Below are 24,285 nucleotides of genomic sequence, written 5' to 3'. Positions count from 1 at the left end.
ATGAGTGCATTTTCCAATAGCTGTCTCCTTTCCACTATTCTGAACAAACTAATAAACTCAGAAAAGGTTTGAAAGGCTGATTCATCTGGGGTTGAAGGTATGAAGGTGACAGAAGGCTCAACTTGCTAATTGTCTTCATGTCAATAAGCCAAAAAAGGCTGTCTCTTAGCCTGTCTGTCCCTTATCCTGTCTGTCCATCTTCTTGTCAACACATTGGGCTGTCTCTTGAAGATCAGAACCCCAGAGATGTGTCACTCACTTGTTCCCATCTTTTTCCCATCTCCCTCCCAACACCTACTCCCTGGAAAACAAGCTTCCCACTTTCTCAGATGGAGTCAGCAATCCAGAGAGCCAGGTTGGGGAGGGACACACTCAGGTGACAGATGTTTAGTCTTGGAGGTCATCACGCTATGCTGGCCTGCTAAGTAGCTCACCCTCTGGGGAGAGGTACCACTGAAGAATGGATTGACAGCCCTGAGCCCTCTGATTGCCTCAGAGAGTGCAGCACAGTAGGCACTGCCAGCAGCAGCTACCAGGATCCACTTTCCCTCAATGCGAAACAAGTTGGAGCTTGTGCATGCTTCAGAGATGAAAGGCAACAAAGCTGCATCTCCTGAGCCAAGCAAATTATCCATCTGCTCTCTTCAGAGCCTTTTTTCTGCCTCAATCCCTGCCCTCTTTAGTCTGAATGAAGAACTCGTGTAGGCTAGATCCATATCGTGGTCAGAGAGAGAGAAACAACCTGACTAAGGCACCAGGACTGGAAGTGAGATAGGATCACAGTAAGGAGGGACTCCTCTTACCTCTGCCATCAGCAAGGCACCGATTATAGCCCACAGGGCTGAAGTACTCAAAGACAAAGACAGCCACCGCAGAGATGATAAGCAGCATCACAAACATCATCACCCATACATCAGCACTGAAAGGCTCTGGAAAGAAAGAGAAAGCCATGGTGAAAGAGCTGATACACCTCTTATTCCTCCCCCTCCTCCTTTGCTCTCCAGAGTACCCCAGTGAGAGTGTGGGACAAACTAGGGTGGGGTAAAACAGGAGTTACAACAGCTTCAAGTTCAGCCAATGTTCAAAGAACTTATTGAATTGGGAGAAGCATAGTTTCTGTCTCTGTAATGACCACATTCCTTCTTGCTTTTACATTTGTGACACATGGCTCCATTTGGAACTACATGCAGCCCATTGTGGCACGCATTGATAAAACATTGTTCCCAGGATGTCCTCCAGCACCATCTGGAGAGAGTGGGGAAAATCAAGCAGAACTGGCAGTGTTTCAGACAAACATCCAACTTTTAAGATGAAACTGAGCCAAAGAGCATCTCCAAATTTCTGAGGTTCAGCCATAGTGATAGCAGTGTTTCAGCTATTCCATTCTTGTAGCAATGGGAACACTGGCTCGCACCAGAAATGTTAGCATTCACACTCTGCCAGGTTTTCTCCCTCTCCAAGACTGAACAGATTAAGATGGGACTGAACCAGATCAAACAAACTTAGAACTTCGCTCCAGACTATAGTCAATATCACAATCTCGATTAAATTGCAATTTAAAATTTTGGAGTTAATTTTAACATTGCTTTTTCATACCCCAGCAATATTGGTGAACTTGGCAAAAGGTAAAACTCCTGAAGAGTAAGCAGTCATGAAACTACTTCTTAAAAAGATATAGAAAAATTTCTTTACCCATATGAAGTTATTCTGTTTGTAAATGTTCTCAAGATGCTGGCAGAGAGCAGACAGTAATTACACAACTCATGTACTGCATTTGCTGCATCATAAAGTATTTTATAAAGCCAAATAGTAGATACTAGGAAGACATGGACGTCCTGGGGTAATGCAGTATCATTTCTGCCTTCTCCGATCACTCTCTACCACCAAAGGACATTAGAAATCTCTCAATTGGAAGATACAGTTTCAGCAAAGAACTGATTGCTCAACTCTTCTTCAAAAGCCCTATTAGATCTCTAACTTCTATGAGTTGCTCTGACAAAGGAAGGTCAAGCTAATACCTTCTTTACAAATAATGTCCCTAAACGAATGATTTACTGCTAACTGTTATCACTAAGTACAATGGCATAACAGCTATAAGTCTTGAATCAGTCTTCTGGTCTACACTCCTTGAACATGCTATTAGTGGTGTCATTGGGAAACCATGTGATACCAAGCAGGGGACATCTCTTAGTGAGCCCATTCTTTGCTGGGATTAGGCAATCAATTGCTGAGAAATGCCTTGGAACTCCTAGACAGTGTCTGTTCGTGTTTGCCCAGATTTTGCTTGTTCGGGATTTAGAACTAAAACATCACAGTTTATTTTTAAGTACCTGTCCCACAGGTACTCCCAGAAAGGGATTTTCAGTCTAAGAATCACAAGCAACCTTCACCTAATTTTTGATGAGCACTAGGTGAAGTTTTAATTTTAGATTAAAATGATACCTAAGAAGGCAGAAGGTGAGACAGTTCCATTGCTACGTGACACCATGACACTGATCCCTGTTTCGATGAAGGGCACAGAGAAATCCACCACTTCAGAACGCTCCTCGTTAATGGTGAGGGATCCCACAGCCATGTAGGCCCGTTTAGTGACAACCTGGAAGAAGGAAAGGATCACACACAGGCCTGAGACACATCTCAAGTACCACAGCCAAGCCCTTTCTTACCTTCCTGCCTTCCCATACAGTCTTTTACTCCTGCAATCCCATTGGCTATATTGTTTCTATCATTTCTTCTTTCTAATCTTTCATCAGGACACCTTCTTTCAGGAAATCTATTGACATTTATCTTCCCCTCAAAACTGGTATATGTATAAAAAAATCCATGGAGGTCTTAGGATAAACACATCATCCACTGAGAAGACGTCTTATCTCATTTTTCTGTCCTTGCTTTCTCCTACCTCTAGCACTGCAGAGTCTTATTTATTCTTTATGCACCTTATATGCAATCTAAACTTAATCTAGGTTGCAGCCTCTCTGGTGCATGGATATTACCCTCTTTCTTCAACTGTGAAGGCCAAATTTGTGACATAATAGATAATAATAATTAATCATTGAACAGGAAAGGTGGTCATGGTTAAAGTATCAGAGCAGATTAATTCATTCAGTGCCCAGAAAAGATCCAGGTCAGTCATTGCTATAGTGTCACCACTGTTTCTTCCCTGGAAGAGGACCCAATAATGATGTCATACCAGACCTGACCCATGTTACCCAGACCAGTGATGAAGCCCACCCTGCCCTCCCTTTGTTGCTGACCTCTCCAATCATTCCATTCCAAGTCCCATTGATCTTTTTCCCATGCTTGCCATTAGTCACCAAGTAGAGGTCATAGGTGAACTTCACAGACTTAGAGATTTTCTTGAGGATGTCAATGCAGAACCCCTTGCAACATTTCTTCATGTAATCTGGCTCCTCATCGGTTTTGTTCCTGAACCATCACAACAATAATGGGTTAAAAGACTGGGGAAAACTCCCTCAATTCCCTTCTGTTGTCAGTATGCCCTCCCCCTCCCACAATATAATGCTGAGAACTTCACTTGTACAATTTGTGCTGAAGGGTGAAGGGAAACACTGTGGTGATTTGACCAATGGGGCCACTCATGGCCAGGGTGGGCAAATAGAGGTGACTTTTCTGAAAAGGATTATCAGATTGTGATGACATTTGCCCAAGAGACTATGCTCTCCTGAGAAAGGCAAGCCCAATAGGAGGAGGAAAAACCCAAGAGTGCATACTCAGTCACTATGCGTTTTTGGCAAGGGACAGTGTTCCTCATGCACGTGCCACTTAGAGGGTCCACATTCTCCACAATGACAAATGGTGCCTCTTCCAAAGTCACAATACTCAGGTGATCATCCTCACGTTCCTCGGAATCAGGATACAGCTCAAAGCGGGGCCACACATAATACTTCATCTGCAACTTTTTTTCCTTCCATTTCCCCACCTGTGGAAACACAAATCACAGAATATAGACTTCTAGATGCCTCATCCCTCTGCAGCATCCACAGCTCCAGCAGGCCTGGACAGGAGGACCACTCTGGAGTACCCAGCCCCACAGCTCATGTAAGATGGGGTCATATTGTGGAAGAATCACAGAATCATAGAATGGTTTGGGTTGGAAGGGGCCTTAAAGATCATCTAGTTCCAACCTCCCTGCATAGCAAGGGACACCTCCCACTACATCAGGTTGCTCAAGGCCCCATCAACACTTCCAGGGAGCGGGGAGCCACAATTTCCTTGGCCAACCTGTTCCAGCAAAGGCTATAAGTAAGTGGGTTCAAACCAGGGTGAAGTGGAGAACAAGAAAGACATCTGGGCTGTCTCAGCTCCATGACGGTCTCATCCTCTGGGAGAGTGAGTGGATGACTAGGGGGATACAATCCCCATGGTCAAACAGACATGAGTTCTTTCAATTTTCTCAGCCAAACAACAGGAATGAAGCTTGTTGGCTTCAGCCTACTGGCCATAATATAAATGGGTTCTCTGCTGCTAAAAAAGAGGAAAAACATATACAAATCCTGGAACAAATGTCATTTTGAAATTGAGAAATTTAAATACTTCGCTGGAAAAAATAAAAACAGAACTCCTTTATTTTTTTCAATATTTTGTCTTCATTTGTTTTCAGAGAAAATTTGTCAGACTCATTTTATCCAAACTTGATTTTGCTCATCAATAGCTCCTTCTAGTCTGCCCATTTCCAGTTTCATTACTTTCAAGGAACACTTAACTGAAGAGGGAGATGTTCTGCATTTTCAGGAGTGTCTTCACAGGAGAAGAACATAGACAGAGATACTTGCTAACAGGAGGTCTTGCTAGCCCCTGCTAAGGCCTTACTGAAATACTTGTTCTTGTCCTTTCCAATTACTTGGTTGCATACCTTAGATGGAAACAAGGAATTGCTCTGTATTTCTGAAGCATAAAAAATAAAATCAAAGAGTATCTCTGATTTTTTTAATCTTGCTATTTTTCCTTAAGGATATATAGCAGATCTTTTAATTTTCCATTTCTTAATTAATAAAAAAGACCATGAGATCATATCTTCAGTCAGAAAAGGAGGGTGGGACTCAATTGCCTTACACCTACTGCCACAAAGCAGAAAGCCCCTCCAGACCCTGAAGAAAGGATACATATAGCACACCCACAACCCACGGTAGAACATTCTTTGCAAAAAATTCCAGGAAAAGAAAAAAACCAAGCATCAACTACACTTTCAACTACCAAAGTCTTGCCTCTGTTCTCAATTCCCCCCATCAGAGTTGACACTAATTAGCACCTCGGCTGGCAGCTGAAGCTGAGAGGGCAAGAAACTAACTGGGCTTCAGAAGGAACTTTTCTGCACCATCCTCAAAGCAAGCCCTCCAGGACAGGGCTGAAACACACTTGATGGCAGAGGCAGTGTGGGTGTGTGGGAAGCTTGCATGCCTGCTCTTAGTGGTGTACCTGCTTGGTGAGTAAACAGAAAAGCTTCTTTCCACTGCAGTCCTACACCACCACCCACCACCCCCAAATTTCAGTCATTTGTTTATTTAAATGACAGGACGGGAGGGAGAAGCACTTATTAGAGGCTCATTAGGTGTCAGCGGTTATTCTGTGAAACTCAAAGCCCAGCTGGGGTCTGGCATTTGAGAGCAGCTAGAATTCACAAAAAATACTTGTCACCTAGAAAACAAACAAGGAACTGCTTCATCTGGCCATAAAAGAAAAAGGCTGCTCTGGGGGCTTGTGGAGGGAGAAGAAATGCAGGAGAAATCACCCAGAGACTGCAGCTTCCCCCTCCATCCCTGCAGCCTGAACATAACACCCCAGAGAGGGCAAGGCTGTGGGTTTTCTAAGGAGGGGGGAGGTGGCCAGACAGATGCTCTTGTCTTTCCAAGGGCCGTTATGGCCAGCAGTTGAGTAAAAAGTACCAAGGTGAGCTTGCCCCTAATTTTTCCTCTGCTCCCAGAGTCATGCTGCTTGGACCAGCAAGCAGGGTACACAGCTATTTTTCCTCTTTTCCACTCTCTTTTTTTTTTAAATTTTTTTTTTTTTCCTATTTGTTACTTGAGTGGATGAAGGAGAGCTGTTTTAATTTTTAGATACACTTCAAGAAGCAGGTGAAAGCTGGCAGACTGTAAGCCCCAGGAACTTTTGTCCAAAAAAGACGGGTAGTATTGTCTAGGGCAGCAGATGGTCCGCACTCATGCTAATAGCTAAGCCTGGATGTGGAGAGTTCATTTCTGAGGGAATAAAGAGAACACAGCCACATGGTCACTCAAAGTGTGCTTAGCCCTGGACTTCACAATCACTGACCAAGCAGGTCAGTTCATCATCACCTGAGTCAGAGATTTGTGCAACGCAACTTTGGCTCTCAAAATCCCGAAAACCAGTGCACCAGACAAGCAGAGTAACTGAACACATGGGGCTCAGTGGGACCAGTGATTAAGATGCTGCACAGAGCAGCTCAGACTTCTGCTCAGTAACATTAACTTATCATAGAAATAAGTGGTTGATGAAAGTGACATCTTGCAGTATCTCAGAAACACTTAGATATCACAGTAATGGGCATGATATAAACCCCTAAGTGATAAATTAGATCAGATAGACAAACTCAAGTCATAATTACTCAGAAGTTCTCTGGGACAGGAAGGGAAGTTCGTAAGGCTGTGTGCCAGGCACGTTTCACAGCATTGTACAACATGGATAACATTATGAAATTAGGATAACAACTACAGTCTTGCCACAACCTTCTGCATGCTGGAGCACTTAACCTGAAAATACAGTGGTACACATCCTTTCCTTATTATCCCAACAACATAATTCTAAATTGTCCATAAAGGAGGAAAAATGGAGGATGTAAGGGAATGCTCTGATCCGAATTTTTAAATCAACTGTGGAGTGTTTCAAGAGTACCTGTAAATATTACATTTTATTGTTCATTAACCTGAACGATCAGGCATGCCATATACTTTCACAAATGCGTGGATATGAATAAGGAAGGTCAGAAGAGCTTTGTGATTTAAGAGGGGGCAGACTTATTTTTACACTCGTGCATGCCAGGGTGAAATGTGTATGCATGTAGTTAAAGAAAAGAGAGCTCAAGCAACATGTGGGCAAGGACAGTAAGGATAATAAGAACCACCACATGTGCAGAGGATGGAGATAATGCAAGAGAAAGCAAATAAGTGCCATGAGAGGGAAGGAGCAATTCACTGTGGGGACAAGGTTAGCCACAACAGAATTAAATGTCACAGATTTGTCCAGGTAATGATGCCTACTCTTAAAGAATACAACCTGTCAAGCTGTGCAGAGCAAAGCAAGGCACTTCTGAAATCTCAGGATATTTGGTATTAACAGCTTGTGAACTGTTATTACTTGAGTTTTGCTCAGCGCTTGCCTCAGCAAAAAGAGGAAGAACAAATCATCCCAGGATCATACAAATTTGTTACCCTGCCGTTTTAAGACCCACTGGGTGTTCTCTGACCAGAGTCTAGTCATCCAAATTTCCACCAGGAGCCCTGGAAGGGTCACAGAATTAGCAAAAGTAAGGATGGTAGGGATCTTTAAAGCTCACGTTCTAATCATATTCTCCAGTCCCTGGTACGTTCCTGCATGGCAGGGCACCTAGGAAATTCCCCTTGCTCTATCTGTACCACATTTGAACTTACAAAGAAGGGAAAGTCAATTTGATTTAAGGACGAATTTTGAGGTGTTGAGGAAACTAACAGCAGCTAACTTTTACCTTAAATAAAAGATCCTGCTTTGGATAACAATGTGCTGAAACTAGAAAGGCAATACATTTGCAAACCGAGCTCTATTATAGAACAAAAAGTCAATCACATATGCTATTGTTTTGCCTATCCCGTGCAGACATAAGGTAAGAATTGCCTATGCAAGGGGAAAATAAGTAAGAGCCTTCTGAAAGCCTTCCAGCAGGCTGGCAAATTGCCTTAACCGCGGTATAATGCAGCCAGAATAAGTGTTCTGCAGTATGTTAGTGCACATCTTTAATGAAAGTTGTATCATATTAGTTCCCTGGAACTAATTCTTAACAGAGGCTTTTCTCTCCTCCCAAGGGAAGCTAAGGCTTGTAATAGCTATTTGTGGCAGGTGTTTGTCTGACCTGTCCTGACACTGAAGAGAGCCCACATTTTCCGTGGGCAGTTTATTCCAGTGTTTAACTATCCTTCCCATTAAAAAGGTTTGCTTTTTTTCTTTTTTAAGTCGAATTTAAATCTTCCTGTTGCAATATATAGCAGGAGAATATATTTCCTTATTCTTCTACATGTGTTCTTTTCGGTGTTATCAGGTCAGTCAGATATTTATAACACAGAGGAGTTGGCAGTCTCGCTCAGTGGACATCTTCTGCGCTATGCTGGCAAAAGCAACCACCTGTTCAAGTGACCAGCACCCAGTCTCACCATTTACAAAAGCCTTACCCAGATGGGTAGTACAGCCAAGAACAAGCTACTTCCATGAACTTTCAAAGCTGTCTGTTCCAGACAGGGCAGAAACCAACCTCTGGGCTCCTCTTAGTATGTCAAGGTAGGACTTTGAAACACAAGAACATCTGAAGAACCCTCTAGCTAATGTCAACAGATGGAAAACCAGAACATCCTAGAAATTTGGCTTTCAAGGACTGCCAGTTCTGCTGCCTAGCTGAATACAATTCTGGATAATAAAAGAAATGTTCAAATACATTTCTTAGGCAAGATTCTCAGAGGAACGGGGTCCATATTTTGGGGTGAAGGTTCAGAGGAAAGCCTGAACCTTCAGGCATTTGTTTTTCAACAGGCAGCAGCAGAACCGTGCCTGGGCAAAGTCTTTTGATAGTTGTTATTTCATACAGGCTCCCATATGTACCATGGCTTGTGTCAATCTCTTTCCATTTAAAATCTTCTCTCACTCTCTGCTATTCATGGTATAGAAGAAATACAAAAGGAACAAAAGGGATTTGGTTTCATTTACAGAATAAAATAGAAATCTTTCCAAAGTCATTTAGGACTTGAATTGCTTTCTGCATTTCCCCAAAAGTTCAGTGTTTCCTCCCTTATTATGTTTTTGGGATTTTTGTGGGGTTTTTGTTATTTTGTTTTGGTTTTTTTCCTGGGAGAGCTGAAGGACTTGAGGGCTTCCCCATTCCAGTGAGGAAGAGCTAAAGCAACAACACAGACCATGAATTAGAAGGCAGAAATTCCCTGTTCCACCAGGGTTCTCTGGAACCTGCTCTGCACCCTTGTGCCTCCACTCTACATTGTATAAAATGGAGATAACTGTATGTTTTAACCTCTAGGGTGCAATGCAGAGATAAATACAGAAAAGGTTACAAGGCTCACAAACAGTATGGATGAGGGAGGCCGTACACATGTCTAAAGCTAAATGAGGGAACATACACACCATGCATCTGTGAACAGTATAAATACGAAAACTTCCTGTCTTTTATCTTTGCTCTCAGATAGTTAACTGGAAAAAGCTTATGTAACTTTTACACTGGATTTTAATAAAAAGGGAAGATCAAATATAGAAAAGGTAAAGTTAGGATGTTGGGCAGTGAGCAGAAAATAGCAGTGTTATTGGTAATATAGCTGATGGAAAAGCATACCTAACCCTTCTGGGAAGCAGGGAGAGTCCAGGGAGAAACAAAGTGTCCTGTCAGTACAATTCAGAGGAATGAGGACATAGGAAAACCAGAACAACCAGGCAGGACCTGAAAAGGGCTACTGTAGGAATAAGAAAGACACCATAGAAATAGCAAGTATAACTGGGACACAGCCAATGGAAGTATGCACTGCTTAAGGTACATAAAAGGAAAGGTAAACCTGGGGGATGCTGTTTTAACCTTAATGCTGCAGTGGACTGTGAAGAAACAAATCATGCATAAATAAAGTGGAATCATTTGAGACTGAGATAGTTTTTTGGAAGGCTTCGGGAGATATTCCACCAGGACTGAACTACAGAGATCTACTGTAGCTCCACAGGCTTGGCCTTCAGCCTGAATAGAGATGTCATTACTGTTATTAAGGAGAAATTATATCAGGAAGAAGTCACTATGGGAGACACCGGCTTCATAGAGATAAGGTGGAGAACAAATGCAAATTTTAACAGCAGCACCCTGATGTCTTTTTCTGGATCTGATAGTTGGCACATTTCTTCACCCCAAAATTACTCAACAGGCAATAGGTCGTGCTGTTTTACATTCAGCTTGGGCAAAGCAGCAAGGAACCTTACAGAAAAGCTAGTTATCAGAAATAACCTTGGATTGAGTGATTAGGGGAATAGAGAGCCTGCCTTTAAGGAGATTAAAAAGCTTGTTTAACCTAGATAAATGAAAGCCGTGAGGGGATATGACTGTCCTGCATAAATAAGGGGGGGGGACACAGATATACAAGGGAGAAAGAAAAGGGGTTTTAAGCAGAAAAAAACAATGTTGGCACGAGAACAACTGGTTGTGAGGAAATTTGCCTTGAAAATCAGATGGATTTTGACCATCAGAGGAGGGAAGTTCTGGAACAGCTGCCCAAAAAGTGCTGTGAAAACAACTAAAAGAGGATCAAAAATAAGTACGGTTTGTAAAGGGTTATATGATGTTGCAGCCTTGAGCAGCAGGAATAAAACCAGATGAGCCTTTCCAGCCCAGTGGCCTAAGTAAGTAGAATCAAGATGAGGGTTTTCTCTGTGGAAAACCTTTTCTCCTTAACTTTCCAGTCTACAGATGTCAAAACTCAGTCTTAATCATTATATGCTGGTTGCCAAGCTAACTCACATGAACACAAGGACTCTTGTTGTTGCTGTCTCCACCTTCTATGCTCTACCTTTCCTCCTTCAGCCACAAAACCTTTATCAGTGTCCTGAGAACATTACACTTAGCCTTCACCCAAGCTGGTTAAATCATGACTCTCACATTTCCAATGCTGACATCATAGTCATTACTAAATGTATAATTCCTGTGATGCTGCAGGTCTGTGTCATCACATAGGCTGGTCTACAGCAGGTGGAGAAGAGATGCCACTGAGAGAAAAAATCTTATGTTTACAGACACTTAAGGTGATTAATTAGCCACATCAGCCAAAGTAGACAAGAAATGGTTGTGAATGCTCCACATGCAAAATTAATTAACACAGAAACAACATTTCTTCCTGTACCTCAAGTTCACCTTCCACAACCACCTGGGGAAGGTTGCTTTCTTCACTGCACCTGCAAAAGCAGGAATTGCTTCTAATAGCCCTTCAATTAAACATGTAGGCTGCAGGAGATTTTCTTCCCTCTATATTTATACAGCACCTAGCATATGCCAGAGAGAGCTTAGAATACAAACAGGGTGAAGTACTTGCTCTTGCTTTACAATTCACTCTGGGAATAAAAGCTCTTTGCAGAAACACAGCCCCCCAGTTCACCGAGGTCTGGCATTTACACAGCTCTTGCCATTTTTGCTGAAACATTTCTTTCCTGATGCATTTATGTGCTTTTTGCAGTTGCTGAGTTCCTGTCCCCTGCCATGATTAGCCTGAGAAGGTTAATGAGATATACTTTGAGCACTTCTGACTTCTGCAAAGTCACTGAACTATGGAGCTCCACTGGTGTCACAGAAAGATCAGAGCTGTAAGAATGCCAAAGTGTCTGCCTTGGTAAATCATTCCTCCAAACCAGAAGGCACCAGGAGATCACTACAGGCGTAACCCATCGAGGATCATCTCATAGCTCCCTCTGGCACATGGTGTTGTTCTTGGTGGTAGTGTTAATTTGGTATTACAGGAAAAGCATTAATTCGGGCCAGGCTGCTTAATGGAGCAGCATGGTTTACAGGGATATATACTTGTTCAAGATCCTTAAAGCTATCTGATGTACATATAACCATGATGTATGAGAATGCAGACTGTGATCAGAACAAGCATAGTTAGGAGACACAAGGGGAGAGGTTAGATGAGGCTGTTCATGGCAGTGTGGGCTGCGATCTGAGCAGGCTACAGGATGTAATTCAGCAAAGCCATACCTTCTAAGGAGGACAAATTAGATGTTAGGATTTTGGAAGAAGAATCAGGAAAAAAAAAACTTTATGTTAGCAAACACTGCAGACCAACTGTACCATCTCACATAACCCAACTTCCAGCTAACAGGGAGTGACAGTACCTGACTCAGGCTCTTACTTCAATAATGTTGCATCCTTAGAGCCATCATGTCCTTTTGAAATTACTCTGTGTGAGGAAAGAGGAGCTTAATACAATGTCCTAAACTAAAGCAACATCAGTCTATTCTCATTCTAACCTGGGAAAAAAACATCTAAATTCAGGGAGCTTATATTGCCCCTATCCTTGTTCATCTAAGGTGAAAGAAGGTTTCACCTTGAGCATCTGTACTGCTCTCCTCTGCAGAACTATGGGGCAGGGAAAAATGTAGCAGGGATACTGGTAAGATTTCATGGTTTGTTTCACAGGGGGTTTGGGAATCACAAAGGTTTAAAGGAAAATATAATATTATATGCATGTATAGGCATTTAAATGCTTTATGAAAGCATTTCACGGTCTCTAGGAGTGCATCCGCATTGTGCAGGTGTGTATCTGCATCCAGTACGTGTCCATGCATGTAATGCCCTATCTAATGATTTTTCCTCTTGGCTTTCCCTGATGAATGCTGGGCTTGGGTTTGCATTTTGCTGAGCTTTCATTTATTTCACTCAGACTTTTTTTTACCCCCTAAAACATGTTACACAGAGGGAGGGATGGGCTTGCCAATTCACACTGCAGTCTGGGAGATGGCTTAGAGCTTTGGCAGGTAAGCAAGTCTTGTACAGTGGTGTACAAAACCCCAGCGTGTGTACAAAATCCCTTGTTCAAAGACACCTACTCTTCACAGAGAGAGTATCTCTCCCAGCATCTCCTGGGACCTGAGGCTGAAGGAATGTTTAAAAATGCAGATCCAGAGGAAGGCAAAAAAATGTTTCCTTGTGCTGAGAAAAGCTAAATGGTGAAGCAGGCCCTGCCTGAAGCAGGCAGTGTTAGGGGAGGTGTCAACATGAAGTGAGGGATGGGTTGCCTAAACCTCACTGGTTCCTGAGATGTGCAAGCATGGCCCAGGGCACTGCTTTGAACAGCATCTCTGAGAAAATCAGATTGATCCTTAACATTCACTGGTGGTGTCACAGTGGGTAACACACCTCTCTATCCTGAATACACCAGCCAGAGCCCCTGCCCTTCTCATGGCAGCCCCACATTGCCCCCGTGCTGAGATGCACTCCTGCATGGGCAGGCACAGCCACACAGACAGCCCTCTGCAGAGAGACAGAGTGTTCAGCTGCCCTAGAACTGGTGAAAAAGGGGAAGAACATGCCTCACGCTGAAGGAATTACTGCACATGTTGGGAGGAAGGTGTCGGGGAAGGCAATTACAGAGCTGCATGCCTCTGTTGCTTTCCTCTCAGCTCTGGGCAGGTAACTGCAAACACTGTTCCCTCCCAACCCCAGCAAACCCCTTGTCCAGATCCTGGTCCTGTGTTTACCCCAGCACAGCCACAGCCATCCCCACACAGCCTCCACACCTTCAGGGTGCATCTCTACATGCCACACCTCTCCCTTGTAACTTGGAACGGGGTGGGGGGGGTAGGGTAGGGTGGGGTGGGGGGGAAGGGAGTGCTGGTGCAATGCACCAGGGCTATGCCAAGGGGTAGACAAACCCAGCCCCTGCTCCAAGTTTCAGCAGAAACACCAGTTCTGATCTGGACTCTGGTTGTCTGCCAGGTCTTTGCAAAGTGGCCAGCTGGGAAGCAAAGCTGTGGGATGGGAGCAACTAGGGACACCCTTGCTGCTTTCCCTTTATCTCAGGTGTGGTTAAAGAGAATGGTCTCAGCCACCTCCCTGGGCTGCCCATTCCAGTGCCTAACTACTCTCTCAGTAAAGAATTTCTTCCTCACATCAGTCTAAATCTCCCCTGATTCAACTTCAGGACATTTCCTCTAGTTCTGTCATTATTCACTTGAGAGAAGAGGCCAGCACCCACCTCCCTAACACCTCCTTTCAGGTAGTTGTAGAGAGCAACTAACCTCATGCCTGACTCAGTGTCTCCCTCCCTCCTTTATGTTTACTCAGGTGATTGTCAATTTACAGAGGGACAGTGGATGGGGGAGGACTGAAGCAGACAGCCCCCACCTCACCTGGTACAGAAAGGTACAGCTGCTTCCATAGTTTCTAACACATCAATAACCCTTGCATCTTCGCTACCACATGGATCTCCATTCCCTGCCTTCACTGAGCCAGCAAACTGAAGTACCTTCCTAGCAAACTGATGTACCCTAAAACATTGGCATGCTTCCCCAAGGCTTATGTCTAGTGAGCCTGGTTTGATTACCCCAAGTTAGAGCTGGACTGAATGGTTTGTCCCCACCCCAAACAGTGCCCAGACAATAGCCTCACCTCTGTCCTGTAATGACAGGCTGGCCCAAGCCACAGCCATGTCAGTGTCCTCAAGCATTGAGGAATTTTGTCCCATGCTGCTGCAGACCAACCCAGCACACGGGAGAGGCTGCCAGGCCAGCCAAGGGTTTCCAGGAGGTGGTTTGGACTGTACTCCCCAGCTGGAGACTCTGACTTACGAGCTCATGCTTCAGCTTCTCTAGTGGGGATGGCTCCAGAAAGAGAGGCCACAAGGTACAGGACCCCCATCTGACCCACTGCTACAGCCAAGCACTGTGCTTTGTTTGAAAACCATGGTGGCTTTCCACATTTGGGCAGAGCAATAGACAAGACTCTCCAGCTCTCCCAGCACCCTACAAAGAAGACCCCACTCTTGGATGGATCCCACCAGTGGGACAGCTGGTTCACTGCACACATGTTCATTGCTGCCACACTGGCTGGAGCCAGCAAGCATTCTGTGAGCATCAGGGAGTGGCTCTGAAAGAGACTTTGATCCTTTCCCATCCCATACACAGGTGCACACACAAACACACAGAGGTACCCCCAGCAGCAGTTTTTCTAAGCTGATCTGGGCTTGGAGTCCAGGCAGAACTGCCAAGGGCCCAGCTGAGGCCATCTGGGCTGCAAGTCATCTCTGTGCAGCAAGAAGTACAATCAGACCTGAGTATGGATGGAGAGAGAGAGAGAGGTAACCTTGAAATCAGCACTTTGGGGAGGAGAGAGGCTGCTATCTATTTGCCAACCCTTAAGCCAAGGACTGCTTTCTTGGGAGCATGGCCTTAGGGAGATAAAATCCTCCCCTTCTCTCATCCCTGATGGACCTCAGGTGCTATTTTTCAAAGATATTTCTGCTATTTTGTGCCAACACATGTCAACACAAAGTAGATCTTGTGTCATTCCCTTTCTACAGCCCAGAAGTAGAACAACAGGCACGACAGAGGCAGTCTTGGAAACATAAGATGAAGCAAAGGCTCTTAGCAGGCTGTAAAATGTCTTCTGTGGCACATGTAAGTCCACATACGAAATGACTTCTTGCAGACTGGAATTAGCTGGATGATTTCATATGTGCATTTAAATGTGTGCATAGTGTGTAGGTAACTCTGTTATAAGGGGCGTTAGTAGAAGGCCTGTACTTAGGTCCTCTGACACTTTCCATTACAAGAATCTTTGGCCAGTTCCCTGAGAAAAGCTCACATCTCTATGTTTTGCAACAGGCATTTGAAAGTCAACAGGGAAAAAAAACCTTGAGGTTAAGGACATGATTTTTATTTTGGCCCATCAAATTTCATTCACTCTTAACTGCATTATAAACTGTTAAATAATAATTTATTTTCTGTCACTTTCTTGCAGAAATCCTGATAAACAGCCTAAATGGCATCTGAGCATAAATGTTTTAAAAGCTAAGCCTGGTATATCAGTGGGGACCACTATGCCCATCAGTACCACAGTCACCACATTGAACACCTCAGCTTTGGCAGAGCAGGGGAAAGACAAAAGCCCAATTAGGCTGCCCACAAAATGTGGACAAACTATGCAGGTTCTCCTCTACCTTTTAAATGAGGTCCACAGGGAAATGGTCACTTGCACTCCATCATTTAGGAGAAGAAAGGCAAACTAGTATGAACTGTCATAATTGTGGAAAAAGTACAGGTTAGGCATTGAGTTGAGGAGTCAGAATCGAAGCTGAAGGCTCAGCGTGTATGAGAATGAACAATACATTTCAACTGAAAAGATTTTATGCTTTCCCCCTTAGAATAGAATAAAATAAACCAAAACAAAGCACACACACACAAAAAACCCAACGATAACGCAAACTACACTAAAGGAACCTTATTTGGGTTGAAATATTATGAAATGGCAGCTTTATGGTTTCGTTTTCAGCTTTTCTTCCATCCCACTTGTGTGTAGACATTTTGATTCAAGTCCTAATTAATGAGTGCATACAACTTTCTCCATGGGGTCCCTGCCTCAATCCCAATACTGCAAAGAAGCTTGAAGAAGCAGAATAAAGGTGGCCTGGGAAACAAGACTGGCATTTCCTAGCTTGACTTCACAAGCTAAAAATTAACTCACTGTTCTTTAACTTCCTGTGTAATTTTTATACAGCTCTGTAAATGTGCATGTGCTCTTACAAAACCAATAAATGGGCCAAGAAAGTATGAGTGAAGATGGAGAAAGAGCTGTCCATGAATCAAACAGCACTGGCAGAGCAAAGGAATAAAGAAATGGCAATGGACAGCAAACCAATCAGCCAATGTAAAGATTATGCAATCCCATTTAATGACAGAAGAAGCAGCGCTGACTTTGCCAAAGGGTTTAAAGGGGCAAAAAAGTAGAAGCCAAATTGCAAGGGATCATTGGAGAAATATGGAAGCGGGTCAAGCTGGCAGGTCCCTTATGGTCACGGCGCCCAGAAGGTGAGAGGAAGGGAAAGCACTAAATCAGGCAGATTATGCAGCAGGAAGGTTTCTCAAATTGCAGCAATATGCTTGTAGCAGGGTGAGGAAGAGAAAGGGATGGTCTGCACAGCAGGTATGGGCAGAACCAAGCTGGTCTGGTCTGTGTAACCTTAAGAGTAGAAGCATGAGGGGGCTGGAGAGGGCGATGTAGATGGCATGAGGACACCAAGCCAGTTATGATCCAGATGCTGTCCAGCCACATTAGCCCAGCAGGGCTAAGCTGAGAGCTGAGGCAGCTCGCCAGGTTCACGCAGCTGCCTTGCACCATGCCATGCTGCTGCATCCCTGCGGCGCTGCTCTGTACAGCATGGATTTACCACTGCAAGCCTATGACAGCACATGCAATGTGTAACTGGGTTTCACAGGGCAAACTTGCCCTAAGCAGCTGCAGCAGCTGTGCAGAACACTGATGCTTTCTCCCTGAATGCTCAGGAGTGAAGAGACCCAAGTGCTGGCTGTAATCTTGCCCTGTGCTTACTCCATGACCTTAAGCAAGCCACTGAATCTTCCTGAAGCTCAGTTTTCCCTTCTATAAAAGGCTCTTAATAATCCTTCCCCCATTGCAAGGGGGATGAACAGGGACCTAACAGCTGAGAGAAATGACAGAAGTCAGTATCGTCAGGAGATGCCACAGCTCATCCACCCCGAAGGAAATAAAGTAGCTCAGGGCTGCCCCTAAACACCCTCATGCCCCACACCAAAGGAAGGAGCTTTGCCATGGAAGGGTGCTGGTTACTGCAGAGTGTCTGTGTGTGCTGGCAGGCAGCAGTGGAAATCACACTGATTAATGACAGAGCAGCAGTGCAGCAGGTCAGGCGTGTGGATCGGCAGCTGTAAAAGGAACAGCGGGATTTTATATGGTACTCACTAAGAACTAGTTTGGAACCAGGAGATTAGCTAAATCTCAAGAGCACATTTTTGGGTCTCCTCCAGCTGCTCTGGAAGCTGAAGTGGCACAAGTGACCAGGCAACTGTTTTTCCTGGCTCTCTGGAGATATCTATCCTATAAGAGAGAGCATAGTGATGCTCGAGCTGGAGCGCTCCTGCAAGGATGTTCCCCAGATGCAGCTGAGAGCTCTGGCTCACCAACACGGTGCAGTCTTGCACAAGGAAACAGAGGGAGCCTACAAGACCTGGGCAGGAGAAACAGCCTTGGAGAAAGACCAGCTGATCAGCAGTCCTCAGTGATGAGATGATCGTGGGGTGACCTGCCAGGTGTAGAGCAGCCCCATGGCAAGCCCGAGGCACATACAAGTGCAAATTTACCTCTGTGTCAACTTAAGGCCTGCCTGTGTTTCTGCTGTGCCAAGAATATCCAGTAAGCCAGGCCTTACCCCACTTGCAGCAGAAAAGATCATGCTTATGACTGAACATTTATCCCTTCCAGTCTGCTGATTATTTCACCAGGCAACCTTAATGTTCCACTAATATCAGTCTTTGTGGTGCTAAATATATACACTAAGCACATATACAAATACATATAAATACATCTCTATCTAGCAGAGAATCCAATTAAGTGAATATGTCACGCCTTAGCAATTAATGAATTCAACAAGCTGAGCTGCTTCTTGCATATGATTAAAGTTCAAGCAATACCAATCACAACAGCAAAAAGATTCCTGGTTTTCTTACGTTCTATCTACAAAGAGACTGTTAACACTTGAATCAATGGGCAAAATTCAAGTGTGCTTCAAACCTCGGGAAACTCATCTTTCCCACTGACATAAAGCCTGTCCTTCACCTCATTGTAGCCTGTTCTTGCACGCAACATTTCAGACCATTCCTGCCCTCTTATCTTTCTGCAGCATTTTCTGGATGGCAGGTTTGTAAAAATACTGGCATCCTATGGGTCAAAAGAAAGCAAATTCCATGACGGAATGGAACTGGCTCTCTCATCACTTGACGGGTGCACTTTCTTTCACTTTGTGTTCAGTTGCCAATTTTTTGTTTGCCTTTATATGTATGTGTGCTTGTGTGCACGCGTGTGCTTGCATTCTTTTGTACATTAATCCTTTTCAAGGACAAGGCTTTTTAATGCAGTTTCTGCCTCTCAGCAATAGACAATACGGAGCCCTCTAGGGACAGCTCATTCCCTCCTTCTCTCACAATCCCCCGCCTCTGAATTCGTAAGACATCCCCCAGGGGCAAGTTCTACATAAATAAATATTTAAGTAGCCACTAACCTCAGAAGATGCCAAAAAAGTACACAAGGGACTTGGCTGCAGTATTCAGGGCACAGAGGGGAAAGATCAGAGGCATGGCTTGGAGGGCTGGGAGAAGACAAATGTTGATGAGAGTTTGAACTGGAAACACAACTGTCCTCCTCTCTTCCTTGACCCAGCCAGCACAGCAGGCTGGTTTTCACCCTCAGACCAGAGCTGATATAATACAGGTTTTTGGTAGTATAGCTACACAAGCCAGAAATCAAGAATGTGTCTTATTGGGAGACTCATAGAAGAGTGTTTTAACTGATACACAAAAGACACACCTAAATAACTGTTCTTCTAATGCTGAGTCTTTTTCACTTTAGTTGTTCTCCAAGTTTGTTTTCATGCTTCATGAAGAGGCCTTGAATGCCCAAGAGCAGGTTGGAGGCTTTTTCTGAGGACCAGTTGGGTCTGTAGAAGACAGAGGCCAGGCCTGAGCCCCACTCCTTTGCTCCCTGAAGCTGAGTACCAGGGGGGACAGCTGGCCATCCTACAAAGCCCTGCAGCCACTTGCTCATGCTCATCCCTGTTATGTGGCTCAGCAGAGGCTGTTATCGGATCAACAGTTCCTTCCAGGCTCACCAGCTCGTGGGTCCTACACCCGTACAGAATTACTTGTGTCAGCCCACAGCACTACAAGATTTCACAAGTCTCTATGATATACCAAAGAACAAAGTTTGGATCTTTTTCAGGCTACTTGAGAAACACTGGTTTGAAGGTATATATAATAGGGAGTAGGATATAGAATTGGTTACTTATGTCACCCACAAAAGATGGTAGTTTGAGGGTTAGTGGCCATAAAAAATATGCCACACTCCAGGAAACACACACTATTTGTATGTTTTCCTACATATCCAGAAGAGCTAATAAACTCTCAGAAAATTTAGTCAAGAGCCAGCTTTCTACAGAGCTGTGGCAACACACTCTGGCACTGGCACAGAGCTCACAGTGGGTACAAGCAGACTTGAAGGACCATTTGTATGGTCAGAATAAGAATTTTTTTTTTTTTTGCACTGGCATGGAGCTGTCAAGAGTGTGACACTTCAGAGAGATGTGGAGATCTTTCCTTCAGGAGTATGTCCCAGATTTTTTATTTCCCCAGAGCTGAAAAGGTCAAGGAAGCCCCCCTTCCAGGCTCACTAGTTTTATATCTTCTTCTTCTAGGTACAAAAATGCTTGCTTTCTGGTAGAAAGCAAGCCATCAATGAAAGCTTTGGGTTGAAAGTGAATGCAAGCAGCCAAAGTCACTTCTTCCATCTGTTTCATAAATTTCTGCAGGTCGTCTTCTGCCTCAGCAGGGTGATTTTATCACCATTTTACTCTGCTCCACAGTTATGTCCTTGGAGGATGGGAGACACTTTGGGGGAAAAGATCCTTATTGATAACAAGAAAATAATGTTCCCCTCTCTGAATATAGACATCAGAAACCCAGTCTTTGCACATAAGCTCAACCAGAATGAGAAAGGAGATGGTTTCTTAACCTGAACTCTGTGCAGTCAGTATAAGAAAGCATACATCCTCCCTAGACAGCCTTCTTGCTTTACAGGGAGAAGCTCCCTGCCACTCAAAAATTTGAGGAGTGAGAAGAGCCAGCAGTATCCACCAGAACAGTAGATGGAGATGCCCTGTCAGTGTGGCATGTACCACTGAACAGGAAAGCCCAGCCCATCCCTTCCATCCGTTCCCACTTCTCTGGAAGCAGAGTGGAGAATGAAAACATCCTTCCCACAAATATTCATCCAGATGTCAAAGCATAATTGCATTTGCGTAGTTGGGATCCCTTGGGATTTTTCACCCGACACAGCTGCCACGGCCGATGATTCCCCAAAGTGGCTGCTGTGTTGTCAGGCTCTTTGCAGTCTGCTTTCTCTGTGGCATCAAGCCCTTTCCACCCAACACCTTCTCTCTGTCTGTAATTACAATTCCCAGCCAGCACTGCAGTAAATATGTGTATATTTCCAGTTATCTAATTTCTCACTTTACTGCCTCTCTTCTCTTTACTTTCCTGTCTCTCTTCTAAAACACGTAGAGTTTCTAATCAGAGCAGAAACTAATATAGAAAACAAACGGGAATTTTTTTACAGGTTCACCTGTTCCACTCACTATATATCAGATTACCTGCATTTACAAACCTTTTTCTGCATCCTGCATGAGGATATTGCACTTTTGCAACTCTGACATTGTAAGGCTGTTGTCAAAGGTGCCCGTGATCTTGTAAGTTAAGAAAAATTCAGGTCTCATATAAGAGCTGGACAAGATACCTGAAATCTACAGAAATCTGATGATCTATAGCAAGCAGCACAACAGTACTGAGAACTCTGTGGTCCCACTCCTGGGTGCAGGAAAGCAAACCCTGCTGCTGGACAGACTGGCTTTTCAGAGGGCAGCACAACCAGGTTCGTGACTCCACCTTGTCATCAACCATGAAGGTCTGAGGTATAGGATTAAGACCCAGCTCAGCTGACCTTCACAGACTATCATGGTCCTGCTTTCCCCCTTACTCTAACATCTTTCCACATTATCTGTGACAAATGCCTTGCAGCACCCTCCCCCCTCAACCTCAATCCCCTCCCTACTCAAACTTCCTCCCCCTCCCCATACATCTATTCAAAAGGCTTTTTCAGAGACCATTTCCCTGATAGCGTTTTTCTCCTGTCTTTTCATTCTTCCTTTGTCTCCCTTCTCAGCTGCATCAAGTGCCTCTTTTCCAAGCCACTTGATGCCTCTAATCCCTTGGTCAGTAACAGAATGTGAATGCTGACCTGCTCCACTTTCTTCAGTAGCCTTCTGTTTTGGCCTTCCCAAATATCCCATGAATATCAGTGAAGTTTAATCGTTGCTTTTCTTCACACCCTACTCTTAAAGACCCTCTTTTGCTGAGATAGTGGCAGATTATTTGCAACTGTTAAAATGATAGATTTTATCCTCCACAGAACTTTCAAACCCTCACCCATTTTCTTCTTGTATTCCCATAGCAGATCAATGCAAAAATGTTCACTGCTTTTAGTGGATAAAATATGCCATCTCTTTATAGACTTTCCCTAAAGTATGCACAGCAAGAAGATCCTAGATGTTTACTACTGTTCTTAACTTGCCTGTGTTCCCTGTCCATTGACCCTTTCATCTGTCTAGGTGACCACATTTTCCCTGCTGATAGTTACACAGTCAGCATTTAGTGGCTATAGGCATTATCTTGGTCTCTCAGTGCAGCTCCCAGCACAACGGGGCAGTGGTTAATGAAAAGCCTTTACAGAGACCAGAGTAATGCAAATCATCAAAATAACCATAAGCTTGTTCTGCACAGCTGATGAATCAAACTGATCCAAGTGCTATTCATTACAGTCTTAGTCTCTCTATTTACCCCTCCATTTTCACCTGTTTCCTAAACAACTGGTTAGAATGGTTTTGCTCTGCTGGAGAGCTGCCACATCTCACCCACCCCAAAGAGGTCTGGCTGCATCTCTGCAGGGGTCAGTGATCTCAGGGACCCCTAAGCTAAGGGGAAATAGGTCTGCAGTGTCAGATTTGTGTCTGCCCGACCCCCTCGAAACTATAGAGACACAGAAAGTCTGTCTTGAATTTATATGAGTCATTTATATATATTTAATCGCAAATGAAAAAATGGCAGAAACTCAAGAAATTTATTTCTATTTTCTTTCATTCATACCTCAAAAACCTCTGTCCCTCCTTCCTCCTGTCCCAGTACAAAAACACACCCTTTAAGACACCAGCTGCCCACTGCACGCATTTGACAGACTCAGATTAAACTTTCAGCTAATAACCTTGCAAGGCAAAGCCAAACTTGCAGCAGTACAGGATGTTCTCATCATTGGCTCACAAAAACAGTTCCTTGCCAATAAGAGTCAATCAGTTCTGGCTTTGCCAACCTGCACTTCTACCATTCTCCCCATCCTAGGGTCTGCTGACACAACTTCTTCCCCCGAGAAGGGTTGTGAGGCTCTGAATACAGACAAGAGTTCTGTATTGATTGCTGAAAATACCTCAGGTTTGTAAATTAAAATAACTTGTAAAACTTGTAAACCAAGTTTTCAGGGGCCTTCCTTGTTTCCAGTGTAAGGGAGGTGAGTACTGGACTGCAATAGCTGTGAGACAGCATCTGTGGACTTTGGTCTACATCTTCCACAGTCTAAGACCTAGGGGCAATGACCATCCTGCCATTGCTATTCAGCTTTGTCTCAACAACGTCTGCTGCAAGGACTCAACACAAATGGCTGCGAAGATGAAGCACAGGGTGTGGTACATGCAGGTTAAGAGAGTGACCTAAAGGGATTTGGAAGGAAGAAAACAAGGAGGAGAAAAGAAAGTCCCAGGTCACAACCAAACAGAAAAAGGGGCTTTTAATATGCAGTGATGGAGTGCAGCGCTGTCAATAAGACAAACCAAGACAAAGAATATGTCATTTTGGGGACAGAAACTATTCCATTATGCCTTAGTACCACTCATTTTGATATTTACATTGCAAAAACTTACCCCTGACATCAAGCAGTGAGCCTACTCTGAAGTCAAAGGAATTGCGGCCATTTATGCCAGAGGTGAGTTTGGCTCCCAAAGGACTTTTCTATGCAATGATTTAGAAAATGACCCTTCAAAGCTTATGTTGCAGTGATAGCATGACAGAGAGAGGGCCAAAACCCCCGTAACAGAATAACCATCTATCATTCTCAAGTCAGAGCTCAGCTAGCCCAGGATGGTGTGAGAAATACTGGAAGTAAATGAGTACCCCTGGAGGAAATTTTACCCTAGTCTAACACTACAAAACAGTACAGATGTGTTAATATAAATGCCTTCACCCAAAAGCATCCCAGAATATTTTGCACAGTTAAATACAAGACAGCAAATGGCATGCGGCATAAAGAATAATAGCTGGTGCACTGAGCAATCATGAGGCAGTGCAAATGGCCATATAATTTTGCCTTTTAAAAGCAACTGCATAAAAGCCCATTCATCCATAAAAATGCTGTGTTTCTGTTTTCTGCCTTTCTAGGAGCTTTCTTTTCTGCCCCCTTTATTGCCAACTGTAGACTTCAGATCTTCTCAAAAGAGTAAGGACAAGCACCTGTCCTTCTCTGACTCCACATTTCAAGGCTGTTTTATATGGCTCCTAAGTATTAGCAGACAGGGCTAGTCAAAGAGTTCACAGGGCCTCAGACTAATAATATATTTTAAAAGTACTGCATATGACAACGGGCTATGAATATACCCAATAAAAAAAAAAACAAAT

The 24,285-nt window shown here is 44.0% G+C and overlaps 1 protein-coding gene across 1 annotated transcript in view; it reads right to left on the bottom strand.

The window, feature by feature from the left end:
* The window catches only part of GRIN2B (glutamate ionotropic receptor NMDA type subunit 2B), a 209,623-nt gene that overhangs the window by 27,647 nt on the left and 157,691 nt on the right, over nt 1–24,285 (bottom strand). The window contains exons 5-8 of the mRNA XM_071732697.1: nt 3,732–3,940; nt 3,255–3,426; nt 2,443–2,596; nt 804–929 (exon numbers count right to left, since the gene is read on the bottom strand). Coding sequence (XP_071588798.1) covers nt 804–929; nt 2,443–2,596; nt 3,255–3,426; nt 3,732–3,940 — 661 coding nt within the window. The remainder of the gene's footprint in view (nt 1–803; nt 930–2,442; nt 2,597–3,254; nt 3,427–3,731; nt 3,941–24,285) is intronic.

Source organism: Heliangelus exortis, chromosome 1, assembly GCF_036169615.1.
Source record: "Heliangelus exortis chromosome 1, bHelExo1.hap1, whole genome shotgun sequence".
Classification (NCBI taxonomy): Eukaryota; Metazoa; Chordata; class Aves; order Apodiformes; family Trochilidae; genus Heliangelus; species Heliangelus exortis.
This window is presented reverse-complemented; position numbering and strand designations above follow the sequence as displayed.